The 20,834-nt window shown below is 39.5% G+C and overlaps 1 protein-coding gene across 3 annotated transcripts in view; it reads right to left on the reverse strand.

Moving 5' to 3' along the window:
* The window catches only part of AAK1 (AP2 associated kinase 1), a 166,863-nt gene that overhangs the window by 67,889 nt on the left and 78,140 nt on the right, over window positions 1-20,834 (reverse strand). For all 3 annotated transcript variants that reach the window (XM_036262702.1, XM_036262703.1, XM_036262704.1), the window contains 4 exons: window positions 11,800-11,908; window positions 9,916-10,058; window positions 1,999-2,120; window positions 334-415 (listed from right to left, as the gene is read on the reverse strand). In XM_036262702.1, coding sequence (XP_036118595.1) covers window positions 334-415; window positions 1,999-2,120; window positions 9,916-10,058; window positions 11,800-11,908 — 456 coding nt within the window. The remainder of the gene's footprint in view (window positions 1-333; window positions 416-1,998; window positions 2,121-9,915; window positions 10,059-11,799; window positions 11,909-20,834) is intronic.

Here is a 20,834-nt window from a genome sequence, read left to right on the forward strand (position 1 = left end):
CCGAGTTACATTATTTCTACTGTCATTACCAAACTGAGCTCTAATAAAGAACAAGTATTTCAGCTGTTTTGCTCTTAAGAACTAGTAACACGTGACAACCTTCTAAATAATGGGCAGATCATCAAATAATCCTCACAGAGCTTTAAAGTAATTTTCTTTCACATGCTTAAAGAAGCAGCGGTTGGTCACCTTGAGTTAAGAATAACCCAAGAGTAAGTAGACAACAATATGGTACAATGGCCACTCTTGCTATGGCACTGTCTGGATTAAACTTGGGAGAGTATAGTCAAAGCTGCTGATATTTGAGATGTGGACAGGTTAGTTGACACCTACCCAAATGTCTGCCTTCGTAGTGATGATTTTGCCACTATACAGGTTGACCATTTCTGGTGCTCGGTAGGACAGCGTTGTGTATCTACAATCAAGAGATTCATTTTTTGTTAAATATATCAATAATATAATTCCAGAGGTAGCAGAAATACTGTGTGTGTGTGTGTGTGTGTGTGTGTGTGCGCGCGTGTGTGTGTGTACTGGAGTTCCCCGGGAGCAATCTGCAGAAGAGAGCATAAAATATTAGTGCAGATAAAATAAAAAGCTGTCCTTGGTACATCCGTGACCCACTAGCAGCAGTTCTAATCTAAGAACATGTGGGGACCCAGAAACTATAGCATTAAATAAACTCTAAAAGCAACTTTTCTTGGGTCCTCAAATAACAAAATTTTCTACTATAAATCCCTGTTATTTGATACTACATTTTGTTGATATGTTTTTAAAAACAGTAATCCCTTTTCATGTGGCTTGACACAGAGACATAACACTGGCTAGGGCACTCTGGAGAACAGTAGAAAATGGGCCCTGGGTGGGGTGGGAGGTGGAAAGATCTTTGCTGCTGAATTAGGGCTAAAACAACAGCTTTCCTCTTATCTCTGACACAAGAAAAGAATAATATGAGCTAATGTTCAAAGTGAGTGTGTTGGTGTTACCAAGCATGTAACTTATGCTGCTTGAGTCTCTAGAACCCAGAGCATACTGTGGTTTAGGTGTCCATTAGGGCCTTGGACCAGAAGTTTCCCTGCCTCAGGTGTGGTTGCCAGGGTCGTGATGCAAGAAAGGATCAGGATATGAGTGGGCATGCTAGACTGCTGATTTAATAGTAGTAGTAACAGTGAGTGCTGTTGCCTGTGAAAATCCAAAACTTTGGACCACAGGAAAAATGGGTCAAGTTCTTACTGGAGTCACATATCCAAAGAAGCTTTACTCATGAAAATCAGTGACTCAATACTTGTAGAGACTTCAATAGCCCTACTCAGTCCTCCACTATACTGCAGGTTAGCCCCTTATGAGAAGAATGAAATACAAAGCAATTTAGGGTCAGTAAAAGCCCATCCAACTGAGTAATAATATGGGTGTTGTAATCCCACTTAAAAACATCACAGTAGCCCTGGCCAGTTTAACTCAGCGGTTAGAGCATCAGCCTGAGGACTGAAGGGTCTCAGGTTTGATTCCCAGTAAAGGGCCTGTACCTGGGGGTTGCAGGTTTGATCCCCTGCCCAGTTGGGATTGTGCATGAGGCAACCAATCAATGTGTCTTTCTCACACTAATCTTTCTCTCTCCCTTTCCCCCTCCCTCCCTTGCACAGTGTTTGCGAATCGATGGAAAAATATCTTCGGGTGAGGATGAACGAAAACAAAATAAAACAACATCATAGTATTTCTACAGTGTGTGCACTATTCAGCTTTTTAAGGGCTATGTGACATAAATCAAAATATCTATGTACAATGATCTTAGGCCTATTGATGATAAGAGTCCTTCATTTTACTCTACTGATCAATAATTGTAAACCCCCTCCACCTCCTCCACTCAAAATCAAACAATCCAATGGCCAACTCGATTATCTAAGAAAAGGAGCAACTGACTAGCATCATTGTCTTCCCACCCTGATCTCCTCATCCATTAGCTGAAAGTTGCTGATCTCCAAGAAAGAAGGAAAAGCTTACTTTTTGATCTCATCTTCTACTGCATTCACTCCTTCAGACTGTGGATTCTGGAATTTGTTGGTGGCGCTTCCAAAATCACACAAGACGTAGTGGCCTCGGTCATGCAAGAGGATATTTTCAACCTGAAAAACATTCCCCAACCATCCATTCCAACATGTCATTTAGTAGTGTGTGTCAAATTTTGGTTCTCACATAAATAAAATTAGTTTATTTCTGATAATCCCATTAATGTTCGCAGGAAAGTTATCCTCCAAGTATATCAACAGCAGTTATCCCAAGTGGAACAAAACAAGATGCACAGTAACACGAAAAAATTAGAGTGGAGGAGGTAAAAAGAGGTGACTCCATGTGGGGAAGAGTCTCATTTTTCTATTTCTAGCCACATTTCTCACCTCTGCAGAAACTGTCCTTATACTTTGAAGCCTTTACATCTTTTGTCATGTTCTTCTTTCAGTCTTGAATGCTCTCTATGATCCCCACCTTTACCCAACTATCAAAATCCCATTCTCCTTTCAAACTACTGTTTAAATACCATCTCTTCTTTGAAGGCTTCCTTAGGCCCCCACTTAGAAAAATATCATTCCTCCCCTGTGTTCCTTCAGTACTTTGTTCTTCCTGATAACAATTATTTCACTTGGGTCTTGTAAATACATACATCAATTTCTTTACTACAAGAGGTTAGGATTATCAGAATTAATAGATATTTGCTGTATTTTAGTTACTTCTCAAAGTGAATAAAGGGTGATTGGCAACTGTGAAGTTTTCTTGTTAAAGTATTATCCCTGTCTTTTTACAGATGAATTCTTTGGGCAGTTCTAGGTAGAAGGTAACTTATAAAGATCAGAACCTAGTAAAATCCTGGTATCAAAGGGCTCTGCCAGTAAAATAACTCCAAAATAACAAGCATTACTGTACTCAAGATGTTTTAATTTTTGGTGTAGATGAATTTGAGACACCCGAGCCAGGATCCCAAGAGTACCAGATGGCCAGAAGAAAAAAACTGCAGAGCTGGAGCCACCCTGCTGCCCCTCACCAGGATCCCAAGGATGCTAGATGGCCAGGGAAGCTAGATGACACCATAAGAATGCCCCCTCCCCCCAAAAAGAATGTCACCAATCTCTCCACTCCCTGCTTGAAAAAAAACTGCAGAATTTTATCTTTCTTCTAACCCTGTTTCTCCAATCCTCACAGAAAATTCCATTCTCTGCTCAAAGTTTGTATGAGCCCTTCCCTCTCTTGTTCATAAAAGCCTCTCCCTCAAGCCATTCAAGAAGCAGCCCCAAATTGTGTTTCTTTCAGGACTGTCTCCTTTGTGCTTAAGCATAAATTGAATAAAATCTGACTGGAAATTTCTATCTTGGGGAACCCAAGAACCCTGATGCCAGTAACAAATTTAGTTGAGTGGTATACTGGAGGACAGACCTGGCTATGTATGGGCAGCCAAAAAATCTTGTTAAACCAATAAGTCTGTAGTCTCCATTGTCTTTTGTCTTCAGCCTTTCAAAGATCGATTACCTTTGGAAAACAAAGGCAAGAGTAGACACAAAGTTCCTTAAGGACAAGCACAGGTATATCTGCAGTCTTCTCTACCAGTGTCTAACAGTGTTTGGTACAGAAAATCTTGGTTGAATGGAATAAACTAAAATACACAAACATATATAATACTGTGTGTGTGTGTGTGTGTGTGTGTGTGTGTGATGTCAGTCTATCAAAAGAAAAATAGGAGCCACCAAATGTCCAAGCCCTACTATTATTACCAGTTCTTTTAAAAATATCTGGTCAATTATGATAGTCTCTTGTTTATACATTTTAATTCTTATAAAAATTATATTATATATTATAGAAGTGTTTATTTTATAGTCTGTATCTGCAAATCCAATACCTAAAATTTTTGCTGCAACTGATTCTATAGTTTCTTGTTTCTTATTCTTCCTGAGACTCACTCATGGTGATGTTGTACAAGATCTTTGTTAACTTATCCTCCTTGGAATTCATCTGTGGGAAGCCTCTGGGGCCTGAGTTAAAAGTCTACTGTTCTTCCATAAAGGATATGCTTGTGCATCTGGCGCACTAATAACCTGTACTCATTTTAATCTAGAATTTTGACCTAGGAATTTTTAGCCACACAGGCAGTGTGAACTATGGCCATCTACTTGTATACATATGCTCTGCTCCTGTGATTAGGAATTCTTAGGGGAGACTTGTTCCCCACAGATAAGGCTAGGCAGGCAAATACCTATAGCTTTTTTTTAATACAGCTCATCAGTTTAATCTAGTTATACAAAATCATACCAACCATCCTAAATGTATACCCACTACATCCAGTCTGGTTCACCTCAGCCTGCCTCCCTCCCTCGCACAAACATAACATTGTATAAAAGTATATTTACAGGAAAACCAGTTAAACTTTAAGGGTGTATACAAAAGTAGAAAAGAGTGCCAGAAATATCAATGCAGAGAAAGCTTTATCAATATCAAAGAAATACCAATGCAGGTAAAAACAGTAATCCCTGCTCTGCTACTTTGCAAGGAGAATCATATGAAATCAACAACGCGAAATCGCAGCAATCTGTCCCTGTGATTTATAACACCTGTGAAAACCTCCAAGTTCAAGCTGACTGCTAACCTCCATCATCAGCACCACCATCATCACCCAAAAACTTAACACAGGGCATAGTGTGTGGCAACCACGTTGGACTTGGAGTTCAGAAGACTTCAGGGACTATTTCAGATGTTTGACCTTGGACGAATCTTTAAAGCTCTTTGGGCTTGTTTCTCATCTGCAAAGTAAAGTTGATAATATTTCTATCACTGTTGATCTCCCTACATAAACGTAACTTATTACTACCATTCATTGATTAAAGAAACATATTTAAACTCGTACTACATGCCAAATACTTTTCTAGGTTCTGTGGATAAGGCTGTGAACTAATCAAAGTTTAACCTTTCATGGAGCTTAGTGTCCAGTTGAGGACAATAAGAAAATAATTGCATGTTGGTGATAAATGTTATGAAAAAATCCAACAGGTTAAATATACATAAGGTGTAGAGGGATGCTACTGTAACTAACACAGTCGGGGAAGGTCACTATGATGAGGAAAGTAGAGACCAAAATGAAGAAGGGAGCAGACATGAACCATCTGAGGGAAGGAACACTCCAAGCAGAGAGCAGCCAGCATGAAGGTACTGAAATGGGAGCACGCTTGAGGTGCCCGAGGCACAGAGGGAGAACACTGTGGATAGAACGGCACTGTGCTGGTCACTGGTATTGCAAAGAAAACTGGAAACATGGGATTGGATAATTATGGGTCAGCACTCTTATGAATAGGGAGATGAGATAAGGCTGGGCCTTGGAAGAGTTAAGGCCTTAGATAAGTGAAACTAATAACAGGAACAAAGGCACAGAGGCAGGAGTGATAATAACAACAATGGTATCAGCAACTAATAGCACTTACTATGTGCTAGACACTGCCCCATGCACTTTTACCTACAGTATTTCATAAAATTCTTACAAAGCCTTTTTGTCCTCACTTTACAGATGAGAAAAATGGACTCCATTTCTAACATACCTGAGGTCACAAGACTTGAAGAGCAGGATTTGGATTCAGGCTGCCTGACTGCTAGGACTACACCATCACTAATGCACATTATGCAATTAAGGAACACAGGCAGGCAGTTCAGACTGGAGAAAGAGAAGGGAGCAGAAGGAGAGAAGACCAAAGAAGCAGAGTGCAAACAAAAGAAGGCCACTAGGGAGCCACTTAACATTTTTAACAGTCAGTAGCAGATAAAAAGAAGTGTTTTAGGAAGGTTAGCATGGTGATAGATGAGGGAGAAAAAGAAAGGTGAATAGAGTCAGGAGAGATTAAATGAGATTAGGAAGGAAGAGAATCAACTGGATATTGACACCATCTTCTGAAAGCTTCAGAGAATTTGCACAGTGACTTTGTTTTTGGCAATGCCCCTTTCAGGATGTAAGCCTAACATTGGTTGCCATTGCTTAAAATCCTCAAATCATTTAGCTCTCTGAGAATTTAATATTGCTGACCTTCCTTCTCAACCCATTGGCTTAAGATTGTTATTAAAGTTGTCACTTCCAAACTCTACTTATAGCTTTGGCTAAAAGGCCTGGAAAGCCACCTCCTGCTGACCTCTTCATCTTGACATTATTTCAAACAGATATGGCATTCAGGCATTTCAGTCACAGAATTTATCACTGGAAATTCTGGAGGATTAGATGAATGCAGGTTTTCAAACTTGTGATTCTAAAAATAGGACAAGAATCATCAGCCTATTGTACTTCATGAGATCCAAATCGCTTTTCTGATAAGACATTCATGACTTTTTCAATTTCAATGCACTTATTAAGTTTTCATCCTTTCCCCTCCTTCTTAAGTGCTGGGAAAAACAGCATGGCCCAATACAGCAAAAGCAAACAAACAAAACCAAAATGAAAGTAAAAAAACTTCAGTCTTTGTTCTCATTTGATTGCTGAATTCACTGTGCAGATCACAACCTTTCTGGACAGAGGTCACCTGATTGGTCAAAGGAGAGGACTGGCTTAGGTGAACTTCCCAGGTTTATGACCCCATGGGGGAAATAATTAAAATGTTAAAATAATGTATTTGAGGAAGGATCTTCAATAAGAAACAGAAATTGTTATGGTTATTTTTAGAACATAAGCTGCTTAAAGACCAGGAACAATTTCAGTGTATTTCCTATATGTAATTGGAAAGAAAGACCAGGCAGAACAAGAGGGGTTTTTCTCAGTTCTGCATGTGAACAAGCAGACCTCCACACAGGGCGGCACGGACTCAACAAGGGGTCCACAGCTGACCTTGCCTGTGCTCCTCCCATGTCCTACTGACTTTTAATTCACAGTGGTGTCACCTCACCAACTGGAAATCCTCTTCACAGAGAAGCAACCAGAAGACCAGCAACCAACACTTTCTCTGGGCAGCAGAAGAATAAATAACTTCTTGGCCCTGGCTACCACTAGGGCTGCAGTGGCTGGTTCCAGCAGTGACAGAGCTCAAAGTAGCCTAGGCTATGTGATAAATGACACAGCTGAGACAAACAAGAGGTATATGGGGACTTTACTTGTGTTGTGCCTTAGGAAGCTGGCAGTCTGGCAGGGAAATGTGACTGCCCACCATGCATATACTAGTAGGAATCAACAAAATCTAACATGTAATGAAAGCATTGAGATGGAACCAAGTATAAGATTTGTGGAGTTGTGGAAAGCTTCACTCAAAACAACCAGGAGTCAATGACACAAGTCAGCAGCAACAGGACTCCTCTAGAACAATCACAATCAACACCTCCTCCCAGGGGCCCCTATTTACATTCCCTATTTCCAAGGTAGAGGAGAAAGAGAAACAAAGCCCCTTAAACCACTACCGGCCACCTGGCAGTATGCCTGATGATCTTCAGTATCAATTAAAGCGCAACTACAGAGCGAAACACTGTGCTCCCAATGCTGCGCTGCCTCTTAGAAACACTGAGGAGAGGTCAGGGCTGAGGACAAGTCGGGAATGAGCAGGGCAGCCTCTCGCTCATGCCAAGGCCTCGCCCTCCAATGCCAACTGGCTCCATGTTCCTTTGCTGAGACGTCTCATGGCTGTTCAGTGCAGTGAAGAACAAACAGTCTGAGGATCCTGCTGCCTTAGCCCAAGCACTGACCTATTCTCCAAGGCCAATCAATGTTCTCCCTCATCAGTGTTTCTATCTCTCTCTCTCCGTTCCTCTCTCTCTAAAAATCAATAAAGAAAAAAATAATTTAAAAAAAGGACAATAACTAATATTGGTGAGGATGTGAAGAAATTAGAACCCTCATATATTGCTTATGGGTTGTAATATGGTGCAGCCACTTTAGAAAATAATTTGGCATTTGTCAGAAAGTTAAAACACAGTTACCAGATGACGCAGCAATTCTATGCCTAGGTACATACCCTAGAGAACTAAAAATATATGCCTACAGCCCTGGCTGGTTTGGCTCAGCGGTTAGAGCATCAGCCTGCAGTCCCGGGAGACCTGGGTTCGGTTCCCGCTAAGGGCATGTACCTTGGTTGCAGTTTGTCCCCGGCCCTGGTTGGGGTCGTGCAGGTGGCAGCCACTTGATGTGTCCCTTTCACATCGATTTTTCTCTCTCTCTTCCTCTCTTTCCCTCCCACTCTAGCTGAACAAAAAAATGGAATAATGTCCTCGGGTGAGGATTAAAAAAATATACATATATATATATGCCTACATAATAGCATATGGTTGTTCATCATAGCTTTATTCGTAATAGCTAAATTCAACTATCCGTCAACTGATTGAATAGATAAATGTGGTATATCCACACAATGGAATATCCTGCCATGAAGAGGAAAGAAGTACCGATACATGTTACAACATAGATGAAAACATTATTCTAGATGAAAAAAGTTAGATGTAAGAGGTCATACATTGTACGAGTCCATTTACATGAAATGTCCAGAACATGCAATAGAAAATAGAGTTGTGGTTGTCCAGGGTTAGAGAACCAGAGAATGAAGAGTGATTGCTAATGGATACAGAATTTCTTTTTGGGGTAATGAAATGTTCTGAAATTAGATAGTGGGGATGGTTTCACAGTTTTATAAATGTACTAAAAGCCACTGACCTGTACAATTTTAAAGAATGGATTCTAAGGTATACGAATTATGTCTCAATTTTTTAAAAAGCTTAAATAAAAAAGCCTAAACAGAAATGCCAGTATACTGCTAAATATACAAAAGATTATACTTTAGAATACAGAAAAAGCATCTGAGGTACTTATTAAGATATGAATTCCTGAGCCTCTCTGACACTACCACCAAAATTACAGCCCAATATATTCAGTGTGGAACCCAGCAGCCTGCATTTAACAAGCACACTAGGAGATGCTGATATAAATTATTAGTAATGAAACACATTTCTCAAAACACAGGTATAATAAAAACAAACTGCAATTTAGAATCAGAAGAAGTGGATTCAAATCCTAGTACTGTTCCTTCCTAGTTACATGAACTTAGTCAAGTCACGTAACCTGTCCGCTCCTGAGTTTTCTCAACAATAAAGTGTAAAGAAAAATGTCTCCCTCCAAACAAAGGAGTGTACATAAAGTGTCGAGTAGAGTACATGGCACACAGTTGCTACTCCTTAAATGCTAGCGAATCCTAATCATGTGCCAATTCTATTCAATAAACACTGTCAAGTGACTACAATATGAAAGGCCTAGTGCAACGGCATAATTAGTAGAACAAATTTTAAGAGCAATCAATTAACAGATTTTGCAAAATCAGTAATAGACTTTAAAGACCAAGTATCATTGTTTAGAAACTATTTAAATTAGATATTACTTGTCATAATCCTGGAAAAGTGAATTTGAGAGTGTATCAGGAAGAATAAAAATAGCATGTGTTCAAGCATTTGATGATTATGAAGAATTTCTGAAAACTACTTAGCTAATAAAACTGATACCTGGCTCTGGCCAGTTTGGCTCAGCATTTAGAGCGTCGGCTTGCGGACCAGAGAGACCCGGGTTCAGTTCCTGCTAAGGGCATGTATCTTGGTTGCAGTCTGTCCCCAGCCCCGGCTGGGGTCGTGTGGGTGGCAACCAGTCGTTGTGTCTCTCTCACATCGATGTTTCTCTCCCTCTCTTCCTCCCACTCTATCTGAAGATGGATGCAAAAGTGTCTTCGGGTGAGGATAAAAAACAAACAAACAAGCTGATACCTGTACTGTACTGTTAGTATCTTTTCTTCCTTTGCAGTTTCTCTCCTCAAGCAGAATACAAGTTCTGAATCTGGGACCATGTCCTAAACTTCTCTCATATCCCACTAGTTATCTACCCCATTCCTGGGACAGTCAGAAAATACTGTAAGAACAAACACTTATGAAACAGTGTGGTGTTACCTTCAGGTCACGGTGAATAATGGGAGTTTTGCACTGATGGAGGCGGGCAACAGCTTCACAGGTATCACAAAATATCTGGAGCACTTCATTCTCTGTAAAACCTGTTTGCAGGCGTTGGTTCATCAGGTTGACCACCTGGCCTCCTAAGGGGTGCAGAGCAAAGGGGAGGTTATAAATTCGTCATTTACTCAGGAGAATAAATGGCTCTCAACAAAGCAGCAACCTAGACGAAGGTAACAGAGTCAATCACTGGGTGAGCCAGGACTAAAACCCAGCTGTCTTGATTTCCAGCCTGGGATTTGTTTTTTTACAATCCAGTGCTTCCTCTAATGTGTCAAAAACAGTTTCCTTATTTTATAAAGCATCCCAGACATAAGCTCCCCTCATTATGTCTTCAAGATCAGTAATAGAACTGACAATATGGTCCTGCTCTAGTTGCCTGGTTATACTGTCCCCGCTGTGCATGAGACAAGGCCACAGGTTCAACTCTTCTTTAGTAAGAATCCAATTGTACAATAGACCTCAGGAGAAGGAAGGAAGGAGGCAGCTTTAGAGTCTGTACTTCAGGAACAGCCTGGTCTCCCTGGCTTCACTACTTGCTACCTGGTCTGTAGAAATGCTACACCAACATTTAATCTCCACGACCAAAAGCCTAATGGCTTCATTGACAAAATTAGCCAGATCCCTGGATGCTCCCACTGCCTCATCTCTAAACATTTTACTATTCAAAAAGGAATGGGCAGGAGGAAACAAATTGTCAACGTGCAAATCTGGTAGTATTCTAAAAATCAGATTAACAGATATGTAGTAAAGGCTGAAATTATTGGTTAACATCACATTTTTGGGCCTAGCAACCTATTTAGTTTATGGACAGTATCTAAGGCAAGGAAAATGTTGGTGAAAGTAAGGGAGATTACAAAACAGTGAGACAGTGACCCAAGCTTGTAAGAGGCAGCTGCTTAGGCCCTAAAAAAGTCAAACTTCCAAACAATGGTTGTGTGAAATGCAGTCAATTCTGAATTAAATTCATGTTACAGTCTGGATTTCCCAAGATAAATATTGCTTGAAACTCCATGCTTTCAACTACTTATCTTCACTGTTAAGAGCAGCATGGTTTGAATGTAGCCTTACTGGCAATTATAGCTCTCGAGCAAGGGGAGGAAGGTCATTTCCATTAGACAAAAAGGATTCTTTTACCCCATAACAAGGATGGTGGTGTGGGTGGAGAATAGAACACATGCGTGAGGGAGCAGGGAAGCTGAATTGTTTCTTTAGACCATCTGGAATTGGGCCTTTATTATGTATGTGCCTTCATCATTTGTTTTAAAGCATCACAAAGAACACATTCATTCTCATTCTGATATATTCTCATTCATATACAAGCACTAAACCTTTCTAAACCTAACAAAAATGGAGTTTTGGCCTGGCCAGTATGGCTCAGTGGACTGAGCATTGGCCCATGGACCGAGAGGTCCTGGTTCGATTCCCAGTTAGGGCACACGCCTGGGTTTCGGGCTCAATCCCCAGTGGGGGTTGCAAGGAGACAGCCGATCAATGTTTTGCTCTCAGCAGTGTTTCTAACTCTCTTTCCCTTCCTCTCTCTCTAAAAAAAAAAAAAAAAATCAATAAAAACGTTTTGTTTGTTTTTTTAAAAAGGAGTTTTGTATTATCTACCATTTTGAATTGTTTGTGCCATTGATCCTTGCCATTCTCTGAATCATCAAGAGGTGACAGGAGACTGTATTTTTTAGTATCTTAGCTTTCCAACCTTTAAAACTAGAACAACACACATTAGGGCACACTGCAATAACTGAAATGACCACCCTGCCCTTGACAATTAAAGTGCTAGTGAATGAAAGCTTAAGCTATGGTTCATATACTCACCCCTACAGAAGTCCATCAGAATGAGCACTTCCCATACATCACCACTACTCACATTGTTGATACTAGAATCAATGTAACCCACAATGTTCTTGTGTCCTGACAAGTCCCTCTGTAAAAAAGAGTTGAAATATTATCAGTTACAGACACCGATAGAGACACAATGAATTGAAATACACAGAGACTAAGGAGCAGGATCAAGAGCAGATTCCCAGCGGTCTCTGAGATTCATGGCCAGATCTTCAATAGCCATTCTAAAACCCTAGTAAACCATAGCACTCTCCTGAACTAAATTCTAGAACCAAATGGACACAGGGTGACTACCTGCTCACTGCATTAATAATCCATGAAAACCAAAAGCAAAGAGTCAGATCTCCAGAAACAATGCAGAGGGGCTAAAAGAGACACAATATTTAAACAGTGTTGATTTTTAATTCAGAAAAGTAAAATTGATGTTTTTTCTTGGTTCTAGAGACACAAATGAATTCAACTTGCCTTTTAAACTGTTCATACTGCTTTTTTCCCTTTAGGAACTATATGAAAAGAATAACTGCTTTACAAAGTTTTACAGGATCTACAATAGCATCCAGACCTAAGCATTTTGCTTGTAATTAAGCCTTTCAAGCCAACCAGCTGGGATATAAATAAGATGGGTCATGTTTCCAGCTCTCTGGTTGGAACTACATATGATCTCTCAGAGCTGCTTATGGAATGAATTCTGTACCAGGACCCAGTGAGGCACTAGAAGTTACCCCTCACCCTGGTATACTTATTTCAGCATCCACAGAGGCAAATCTGTATAATGATGATGTTCAAAATCCAAGGTCATCAGTGAACAAAAAGTGAGCTAGCTGGGTAATAGGATTTTTGCACAAATACATTATTAACTAGTTTTATTTATTTTTAAATGTTTTCATTAATTTTTTTACAGAAAGTAAGGGAGAGATAAATAGAAGCATCAATGTAACAGAGAAACATAGACTGGCTGCCTCCTGCACACCCCCTACTGGGGATCGAGCCCGAAACCCGGGCATGTGCCCTGACGGGGAATAAAACATGGACCTCTCAGTCAATGCGACAATGCTCAATCCACTGAGCCACACCGGCTAGGCTACATTATTAACTAGTTTTAATAAATTATTTTACTTTGGTTTAATAATAAGTGGAAGGGAGGGTATAGAAAATATGTGGTTCTGTAAGAGTCACCATACAAATTTGGCAGTTTGGACCATAGAATAGTAACTATCACCACACTAACTAGAGATTCATTCCACTGTTTAAAGTAATCAGTAAAGTCTCTTGCAATCTGAAATCACATACCCAAACAAGAGGAAGTATCACAACATCAAATGAACACAACTGAACCCTGAGCATTAAAGTTAACACTCATTAGAATTTTCCTGAGTAAAAAATTAAGAATGACCATTGCACCAGAATGTAGACCAAAGTAGAAATGTGACCACTGCAATTGGCAATGGGAAAGTTGCTGGAGATTTGTACAAGAACAGTTTCAGCCCAGCTGTTGTGGCTCACTGGTTGAGCATTGACCCATGCACCACGAGGTCACCGGTTTGATTCCCAGTCAGGGCACACACCCAGGTTGTGGGCTCAATCCCCAGTGGGGGGCATGCAGGAGGCAGCCAATCAATGTTCTTTCTCATCAGTGTTTCTGTCTCTCTCTGCCTCTCCCTTCCTCTCTCTGTCAAAAAAAACCCAAAAAGATCAATAAAGAAAGAGAAAAATTTTTTAAAAGAACAGTTTCAGAGAGGGGCTGGAATGGAGGTGAGAAAGGAATTGGACTTGCAGAGAATAGGAACTGAATATATATATATATATATATATATATATATATATATATATACATATATATATACATACAGTGATACCTCGGTTCTCGAACATAATTCGTTCCAGGAGGACGGTCGAGAACCAAATTGTTCGAGAACCGAAGCAATGAAACCCAATAGGAAATAATGGAAACTGGATTAATTCGTTCCAAGCCCCAGAAAATGCCTATTTACTGGCCTAATTTGTATATAATATGTAGAAAAACATAAGTCTCAACAAGAAATAAAAGTGTACAGTATGTCTAAGGGTTAAATTCAGTGTAAAGCGTGACTCTCTCCACAAAGCGTGACTCTCTCCACAAAGCGTGACTCTCTCTCTGCACTCACACTGATGACGCAAGCAAGGCGCGCTGGGCCGAATGAACGCCATTCGGCTCAACTCGGCTCATCTCGGAAGTTCGAGTTCCAAATATTTGTTCGGATTCCAAGGCAAAAGTTTCTCGAATCTCCTGGTCGAATACCGATTTGGTCGAAAGTCAAGGCGTTCGAGAACCGAGGTATCACTGTATATACACACTATTATCCTCCATGACTACAAATGCAAAAATCCTTACCAAAATATTAACAAATAGAATTCAACAATATATAAAAAAATAATTATAGACCATGACCAAGTGGGAATTACTGCTGAGATACAAGGCTAGTTCAATATTAGAAAATTTATCAATTTAATATACCATAATTAAGGCTAGAAAAGTAAAATCACATGGTAATAATCAATGGAGAAAAATGAGAAAGTCATAAAAGAGTCAATAAATCTGCCTTAGCCAGTTTGGCTCAGTGGTTAGAACGTCAGCCCACGGACCAAAGAGTTGCAGGTTCGATTCCAGTCAAGGACATGTACCTCAGTTAGAGTTTCGTCCCCAGCCCAGGTCGAGGTTGTGCAGGAGGCAACCAGTCGATGTGTCTCTCTTGTATCGATCTCTCTCTCTCTCTTCCTCCCATTCTATCTGAAGATAGATGGGAAAAATATCCATTTATTTTTATTTTTATTTTTTTACTAGGTGTCTTCTATTATATTTGATACTTATGATAACCTTGCCCATGAGTTTATATTTCTGCCTATTGATTCCCTTGGTTTGCATTACTTTATTGTATTGTCTTATATTGTCTTCTCTCCTCAGGTATGTTATGATAGCTTTCTTTTTTGTTTTGTCTTGTTTTGGTTTGGTTTATTTGTTTCTTTTACAATTTGTGTCCAATACTGTATCAACCATATTGTTTGCAGAAGTAGAGTATGGTCTTATATAAAATTATCATCTTTCAAAATAATACCTATTTATTTCTGCCAGGCGCTTTTTTTTTTTTTTTCTTTTTAATTTTATTTATTTTTTTGTTATAGATGTTTCTCCTTTTTTACCCCATTGGCACCCCCCTCCCCACCCCACACCCGCCCCATCCCCGGCTTTGTTGTTCATGTCCACTGGTTATGTATACATGCATATAAGTTTTGTGGTTTATCTCTTCCCACCCCCCCCACCCCCTCCTCTGATGGATGTCAGTCTGTGCCCCACTTCCATGTTTCTGGGTCTACCGTATTCCTCAGACTGTTATGTTCATTATATTCCGTATATAAGTGAGATCATGTGGTATTTGTCTTTTTCTGCTTGGCTTATTTCACTTAGGATAATACTTTCCAGGTCCCTCCATGTTGTCTCAAAGGATAAGAGATCTTTCCTTCTTACAGCTGCATAGTACTCCATTGTGTATATGTACCACTGCTTTTCTATCCATTCTTCTACTAATGGACACTTGGGCTGTTTCCAGATCTTAGCTATTGTAAATCATGCTGCTATGAACATGGGGGTACATATATTCTTTCTGATTGGTGTTTCAGACTTCTTAGGGTATATTCCTAGAAGCGGGATCACTGGGTCAAATGGAAGTTCAATTTTTAATTTTTTGAGGTAACACCATATTGTTTTCCATAGTGGCTGCACCAGTCTGCATTCCCACCAGCAGTGTATTAGAGTCCCCTTTTCTCCACACCCTCGCCAACACTTGTTGTTTGATGATTTGTTGATGGCAGCCATTCTGACAGGTGTGTGAGGTGATACCTCATTGTTGTTTTAATTTGCATCTCTCTGATGATTAGTGATGTTGAGCATTTCTTCATATGTCTCTTGGCCATTTTTATGTCCTGTTTGGAGAGGTGTCTATTCAGCTCCTCTGCCCATTTTTTAATTGGGTTCTTTGTCTTCCTTTTGTTGAGTTGTATGAGTACTCTATATATACTGGAAATGTGGGAATAGAGGGATCATATCTCGACATCATAAAGGCCATATATGAAAGACCTACAGCCAACATCATACTCAATGGGCAGAAACTAAAAACATTTCCATTAAGAACAGGAACAAGACAGGGATGTCCACTTTTGCCACTCCTATTTAACATAGTACTGGAAGTCTTAGTCACAGCAATCAGACATGAGGAAAAAATAAAAGGGATCCAAATTGGAAAGGAGGAAGTGAATCTGTCATTATTTGCAGATGACATGATATTATACATAGGAAACCCTAAAGACTCCATCAAATATCTACTAGACTTAATAAATGAATTTGGAAAAGTAGCAGGATACAAAATTAACGTCAAGAAATCGACGGCATTCTTATACACCAATGATGAACTCACAGAAAGAGAAACCAAAAAAACAATCGCATTTACCATTGCGGCAAAAAAATTAAGATACCTAGGAATAAACTTAACCAAAGAAGTAAAGGACCTATTTGCAGAAAACTACAGGACATTGAAAAAAGAAATAGAGGAAGATATAAAAAAGTGGAAGCACATACCTTGTTCATGGATTGGAAGAATTAACATCATTAAAATGTCCATACTACCCAAAGTAATCTATAGATTCAATGCAATCCCCATCAAAATACCAATGACATATTTCACAGAACTAGAACAAATACTTCAAAAGTTCATATGGAACCAAAAAAGTCCCCGAATAGCCACAGCAATTTTGAAAAAAAAGGACAAAGTAGGTGGGATCACAATACCAGATATCAGGTTATACTACAAAGCGACTATAATCAAAACAGCCTGGTACTGGCACAAGAACAGGCATATAGACCAGTGGAACAGAACTGAAAACCCGGAAATGGACCCAAGGCAATATGTTCAATTAATATTTGACAAAGGTGGCAAGAGCATACAGAGGAATAAAGACAGCCTCTTTAATAAATGGTGTTGGGAAAACCGGACAACTACATGCAAAAAAATGAAACTAGACCATCAACTTACACCATACACAAAAATAAACTCAAAATGGATAAAAGACTTAAATGTGACCCGTGAATCCATAAAAATTCTAGAAGAAAATGTAGGCAACAAAATTCCAGACATCATACGGAGCAGAATTTTCACTGATATATCACCTAAGGCAACAGAAACAAAGGAGAAAATGAGCACATGAGACTACATCCAACTCAAAATCTTCTGCACAGCAAAAGAAACAACCACCAAAATGGAAAGGCGACCCATTCTATGGGAGAACATCATTGCCAATGATATATCAGATAAGGGGTTAATTTCCAATATATATAGAGTACTCATACAACTCAACAATATCCATTTTTTAAAATGAGAATTTTAAAAAATAAAAAGTCAATAAATCTAACAAAAAAGAGAGGCAAATGGAATGCCTAGAAAATTCCAAGCTAACACTGTAAATTAGGCCTAGAGAGCAACCAACCCAGATTCCATCGAGTCAGAAGAATGAGAAAAATCTCTCCAAGAAGATAAAATGCACAGAATAGTAAATGTGCTTTAAAGTATTAAAATAATGACTTACACGACTTGGGAAGAGTTTTGGATTAAATTGCTGAAAAGTATGCAGAAAACTAAGACCCACCCCTCCACCCCCAAAAAAGAACCCACCAGACAATTATTAATTCCAGGGAAAATAGTGATACAGGAAAGGAATAGTAATTACACTTCACTAGGAGATTCAGCAGAAATAATGTTTTCTTACATAATAATATAAAAACTAATACTCATATACTTAATATATTGCCAAAACATTCTGCTATTTTGGAAAAATATAAGATGAAAATAATGCAAGTATTTGGGGAAAAGGACATGCAGGGGACGAAAGAGCTAAATATTTACTTTCCATGGTATCTAATGCCTAAAATGGAGGGGAGAAGGGCCAAGAATTAGCAATATCAGCATGTTAGTTAGAAATGAATCAACTAAAAGTGGTGACCCTGAGACCTTGAAATGGCATAGGAGGAGCCCTTGGGAAATTGCTTGATGTTTTAGTTCACCTACTTGAGTATTTAAGTTTTCAAAAAACATAAACAAAATGAAGAACAAAACTCTCACAGCTAATACATGGCTGGACTTGAACCCACATAATTTAATTCCTAATCAGGTACATTAATTTGTGAACTCCTAAGGGGCCTGTCTTCTTAGTTCCTGTACTCCGACACCTGTGTAGCACAAAGTAAGCCCTCAAACATGTTTATGAATGAGTGGCAGAAAGTTCAAGAGTGGAATTACTTTCCTAGCACCAGAAAAGGAATGAGAAGGGCATTCCAAGCAGAGGAAGTAGCATAAGCAAAGATTGGAAATGTAGTGTGAAAGCTGAGCAAGGAAGGGGCAATGTGGAAGACGAAGGAGTAATAAGAAGCATCCATACAACCCAATGAGTGGACAAAGGAAAATATAGTGAGCACAGTCATTTTGAGCTGTGTGACAGGGGACTGCGAGGACACTGGTGTCTTGTAGACAGATCCTCATGGCCCTGACTGTATGTATATGAGTCTTATAGTTTTTTGTTTATTTGTCTGGCGATGATAACAGCAACACTTACTTCTATCAACAGTTCCTTTCCAAATAGTTTCAGCTGTCTGGAATCCAAACTAGTACCAGGCTCTCTAAAATTCTGAGTTCTTTCAGTAGCTCAACTACAGTACAACTAGTTACTCTAAGTAGCCAAAGAAAGGGCAGTCCCATAAGGCGTGGGCTGGGGCAAGCAGAGCCTGGCAGAATCCCTGTAATGCCACCTTCATCCATTTCTTGGACTTCTTTACAAAAGCATTAAAATCCAGAGCACAAATGAATCATCATCTCCTGATGAACCTATGTATCTGCTATTACTATTACTCATACATTCATTTCACCCAAAGTTTATTAAGTATTTATTCTATGTCAAGCAGTGCACTGGAATACAAAGTTTCTGATTTGAAATAACTTATTTTCTAATAGCAGAATTATTTATAAAATAACAAGATAAACCATATAATTGGCATTAACAAAAGTACTGTGGAAACATAATGGATTAATAGATTATTTAAAATTTTTATATATAGCCCTGGCCCGTTTGGTTCAGCAGTCAGAACGTCGGCCTGCAGTCCAGAGAGACCCAGGTTCAGTTGCCGCTAAGGGCACGTACCTCGATTGCATTTTGTCCTGGGCCCTGGTTGGGTCGTGAAGGTGGCAGCCACTCGATGTGTACCTTTCACATCAATGTTTCTCTCTCTCCCTCTCTCTCTTCCTCTCTCCGCCCCCCCCCCCACTCTGTCTGAACAAAAAATGGGAAAATGTCCTCAGGCGAGGATAAAAAAATTTTTTATGTATAATGTTAAACAGAAGTGAAAGTAAGAGGCAACAAACATATATACCCATCACTCTGCCTTGAGTATAATCAATTCATTGCCAATCTTGTTTCTCTTCTAAATTTCATTAACTTCAAGACATATTATTTTATCCATAAATATTTCATCATTTACCTGTAACAGCTAGGAACTCTTTCTTTAAATATATTATGAATCTGTATCTTGAAGTTTGTAAGGTGTAAGATATAATTAATATATAATAAAATATGTGTTCTGACAATTGTATAGGCCTGTATAACCACTACCCAAAACAAGATATAAAACATTTCTATGGCCCAGAAAGTTCCCACACACCCCTTTATAATCAATTTTATACACCCAGATAACCACTTTCTGATTTCCATTACCAAGGATCACTTTTGCCAGTTCTAAGACTTTTATAAATGAAAACACAGAGTAAGAGGTTTCTAGGTCAAAAAAGGGAAAAGCATTCCAGGTGGAAAGAACTACATGTACAAAATAAAAATGTGCAGAAAGATTTATGTCACAGAATGCTGAAGAGCTCAAGAGGGTTGAAAACTGGGATTGGTAACTGATAGAAGACAAGACTAGAAGAAGAGTTTTGTTGAAAAGCTAGGGTTACCAGCCCAGCCAGTGTGGCTCAGTGGTTGAGGGTAGACCCATGCACCAAGAGGTCTCCGGTTCAATTCCTGGTCAGGGCACATGCCCAGGTTGTGGGCCAAAGCCCCAGCGGGGGGGGGGGCATACAGGAGGCAGTCAATCAATGTTCTCTCTCATCAATGATCAATGTTTGTCTCTCTCTCCCTCTCCCTTCCTCTCTTTCTAAAATCAATTAAATAAATAAATACAGAAAGAAAGAAAGAAAGAAAGAAAGAAAGAAAGAAAGAAAGAAAGAAAGAAAGAAAGAAAGAAAGAAAGAAAGAAAGAAAAGCAAGGGTTTTCAGATTAAACTCCATAGTTAATTCTGGGAACCATGTCATGAAATAAACTTCCCCAATGCCCAATGCCCCAAATTATTTCTCTGACCTAAAAATATATCCATTCTCTCAATAAGCTCCTTTCTCTTCAACCCTCCAACTGAGGGTGACCAAGGCAGGAGCGGCATCCTACACCCTAATGCTATTCGAGTACTCCCATCTTGTGCAGAGGCCTCTCTGCCACCTCAGGAAATAGAACAAATTCCCCTTGCCTTTCTTTTTTTTTTTTTTTAATCCTCACCTGAGGACATTTTTCCATTTTTTGTTCAGGTAGAGTGGGAGGAAGAGAGAGGAACAGAGAGAGAGAGAGAGAAACATCGATGTGAAAGGGACACATCGAGTGGCTGCCACCCACACGACTGACCAGAGCCGGGGACAAACTGCAACTGAGGTACATGCCCTTAGCGGGAACCAAACCCAGGTCTCTCAGGACCTCAGGCCCACACTTTAACCGCTGAGCCAAACTGGCCAGGGCCCCCTTGCCTTTCTTATGAGAGGGCACAGTCTCTCTCTCCCCACTTCCATTTTATTTTATTTTATTTATTTTTTATTTTTTCAATCCTCACCTGAGTATATTCTTCCATTTTTCTTCAGATAGAGTGGGAGGGAGGGAGGGAAACATCAATATG

This window comes from Molossus molossus, unplaced genomic scaffold (assembly GCF_014108415.1).
Source record: "Molossus molossus isolate mMolMol1 unplaced genomic scaffold, mMolMol1.p scaffold_m16_p_15, whole genome shotgun sequence".
Classification (NCBI taxonomy): Eukaryota; Metazoa; Chordata; class Mammalia; order Chiroptera; family Molossidae; genus Molossus; species Molossus molossus.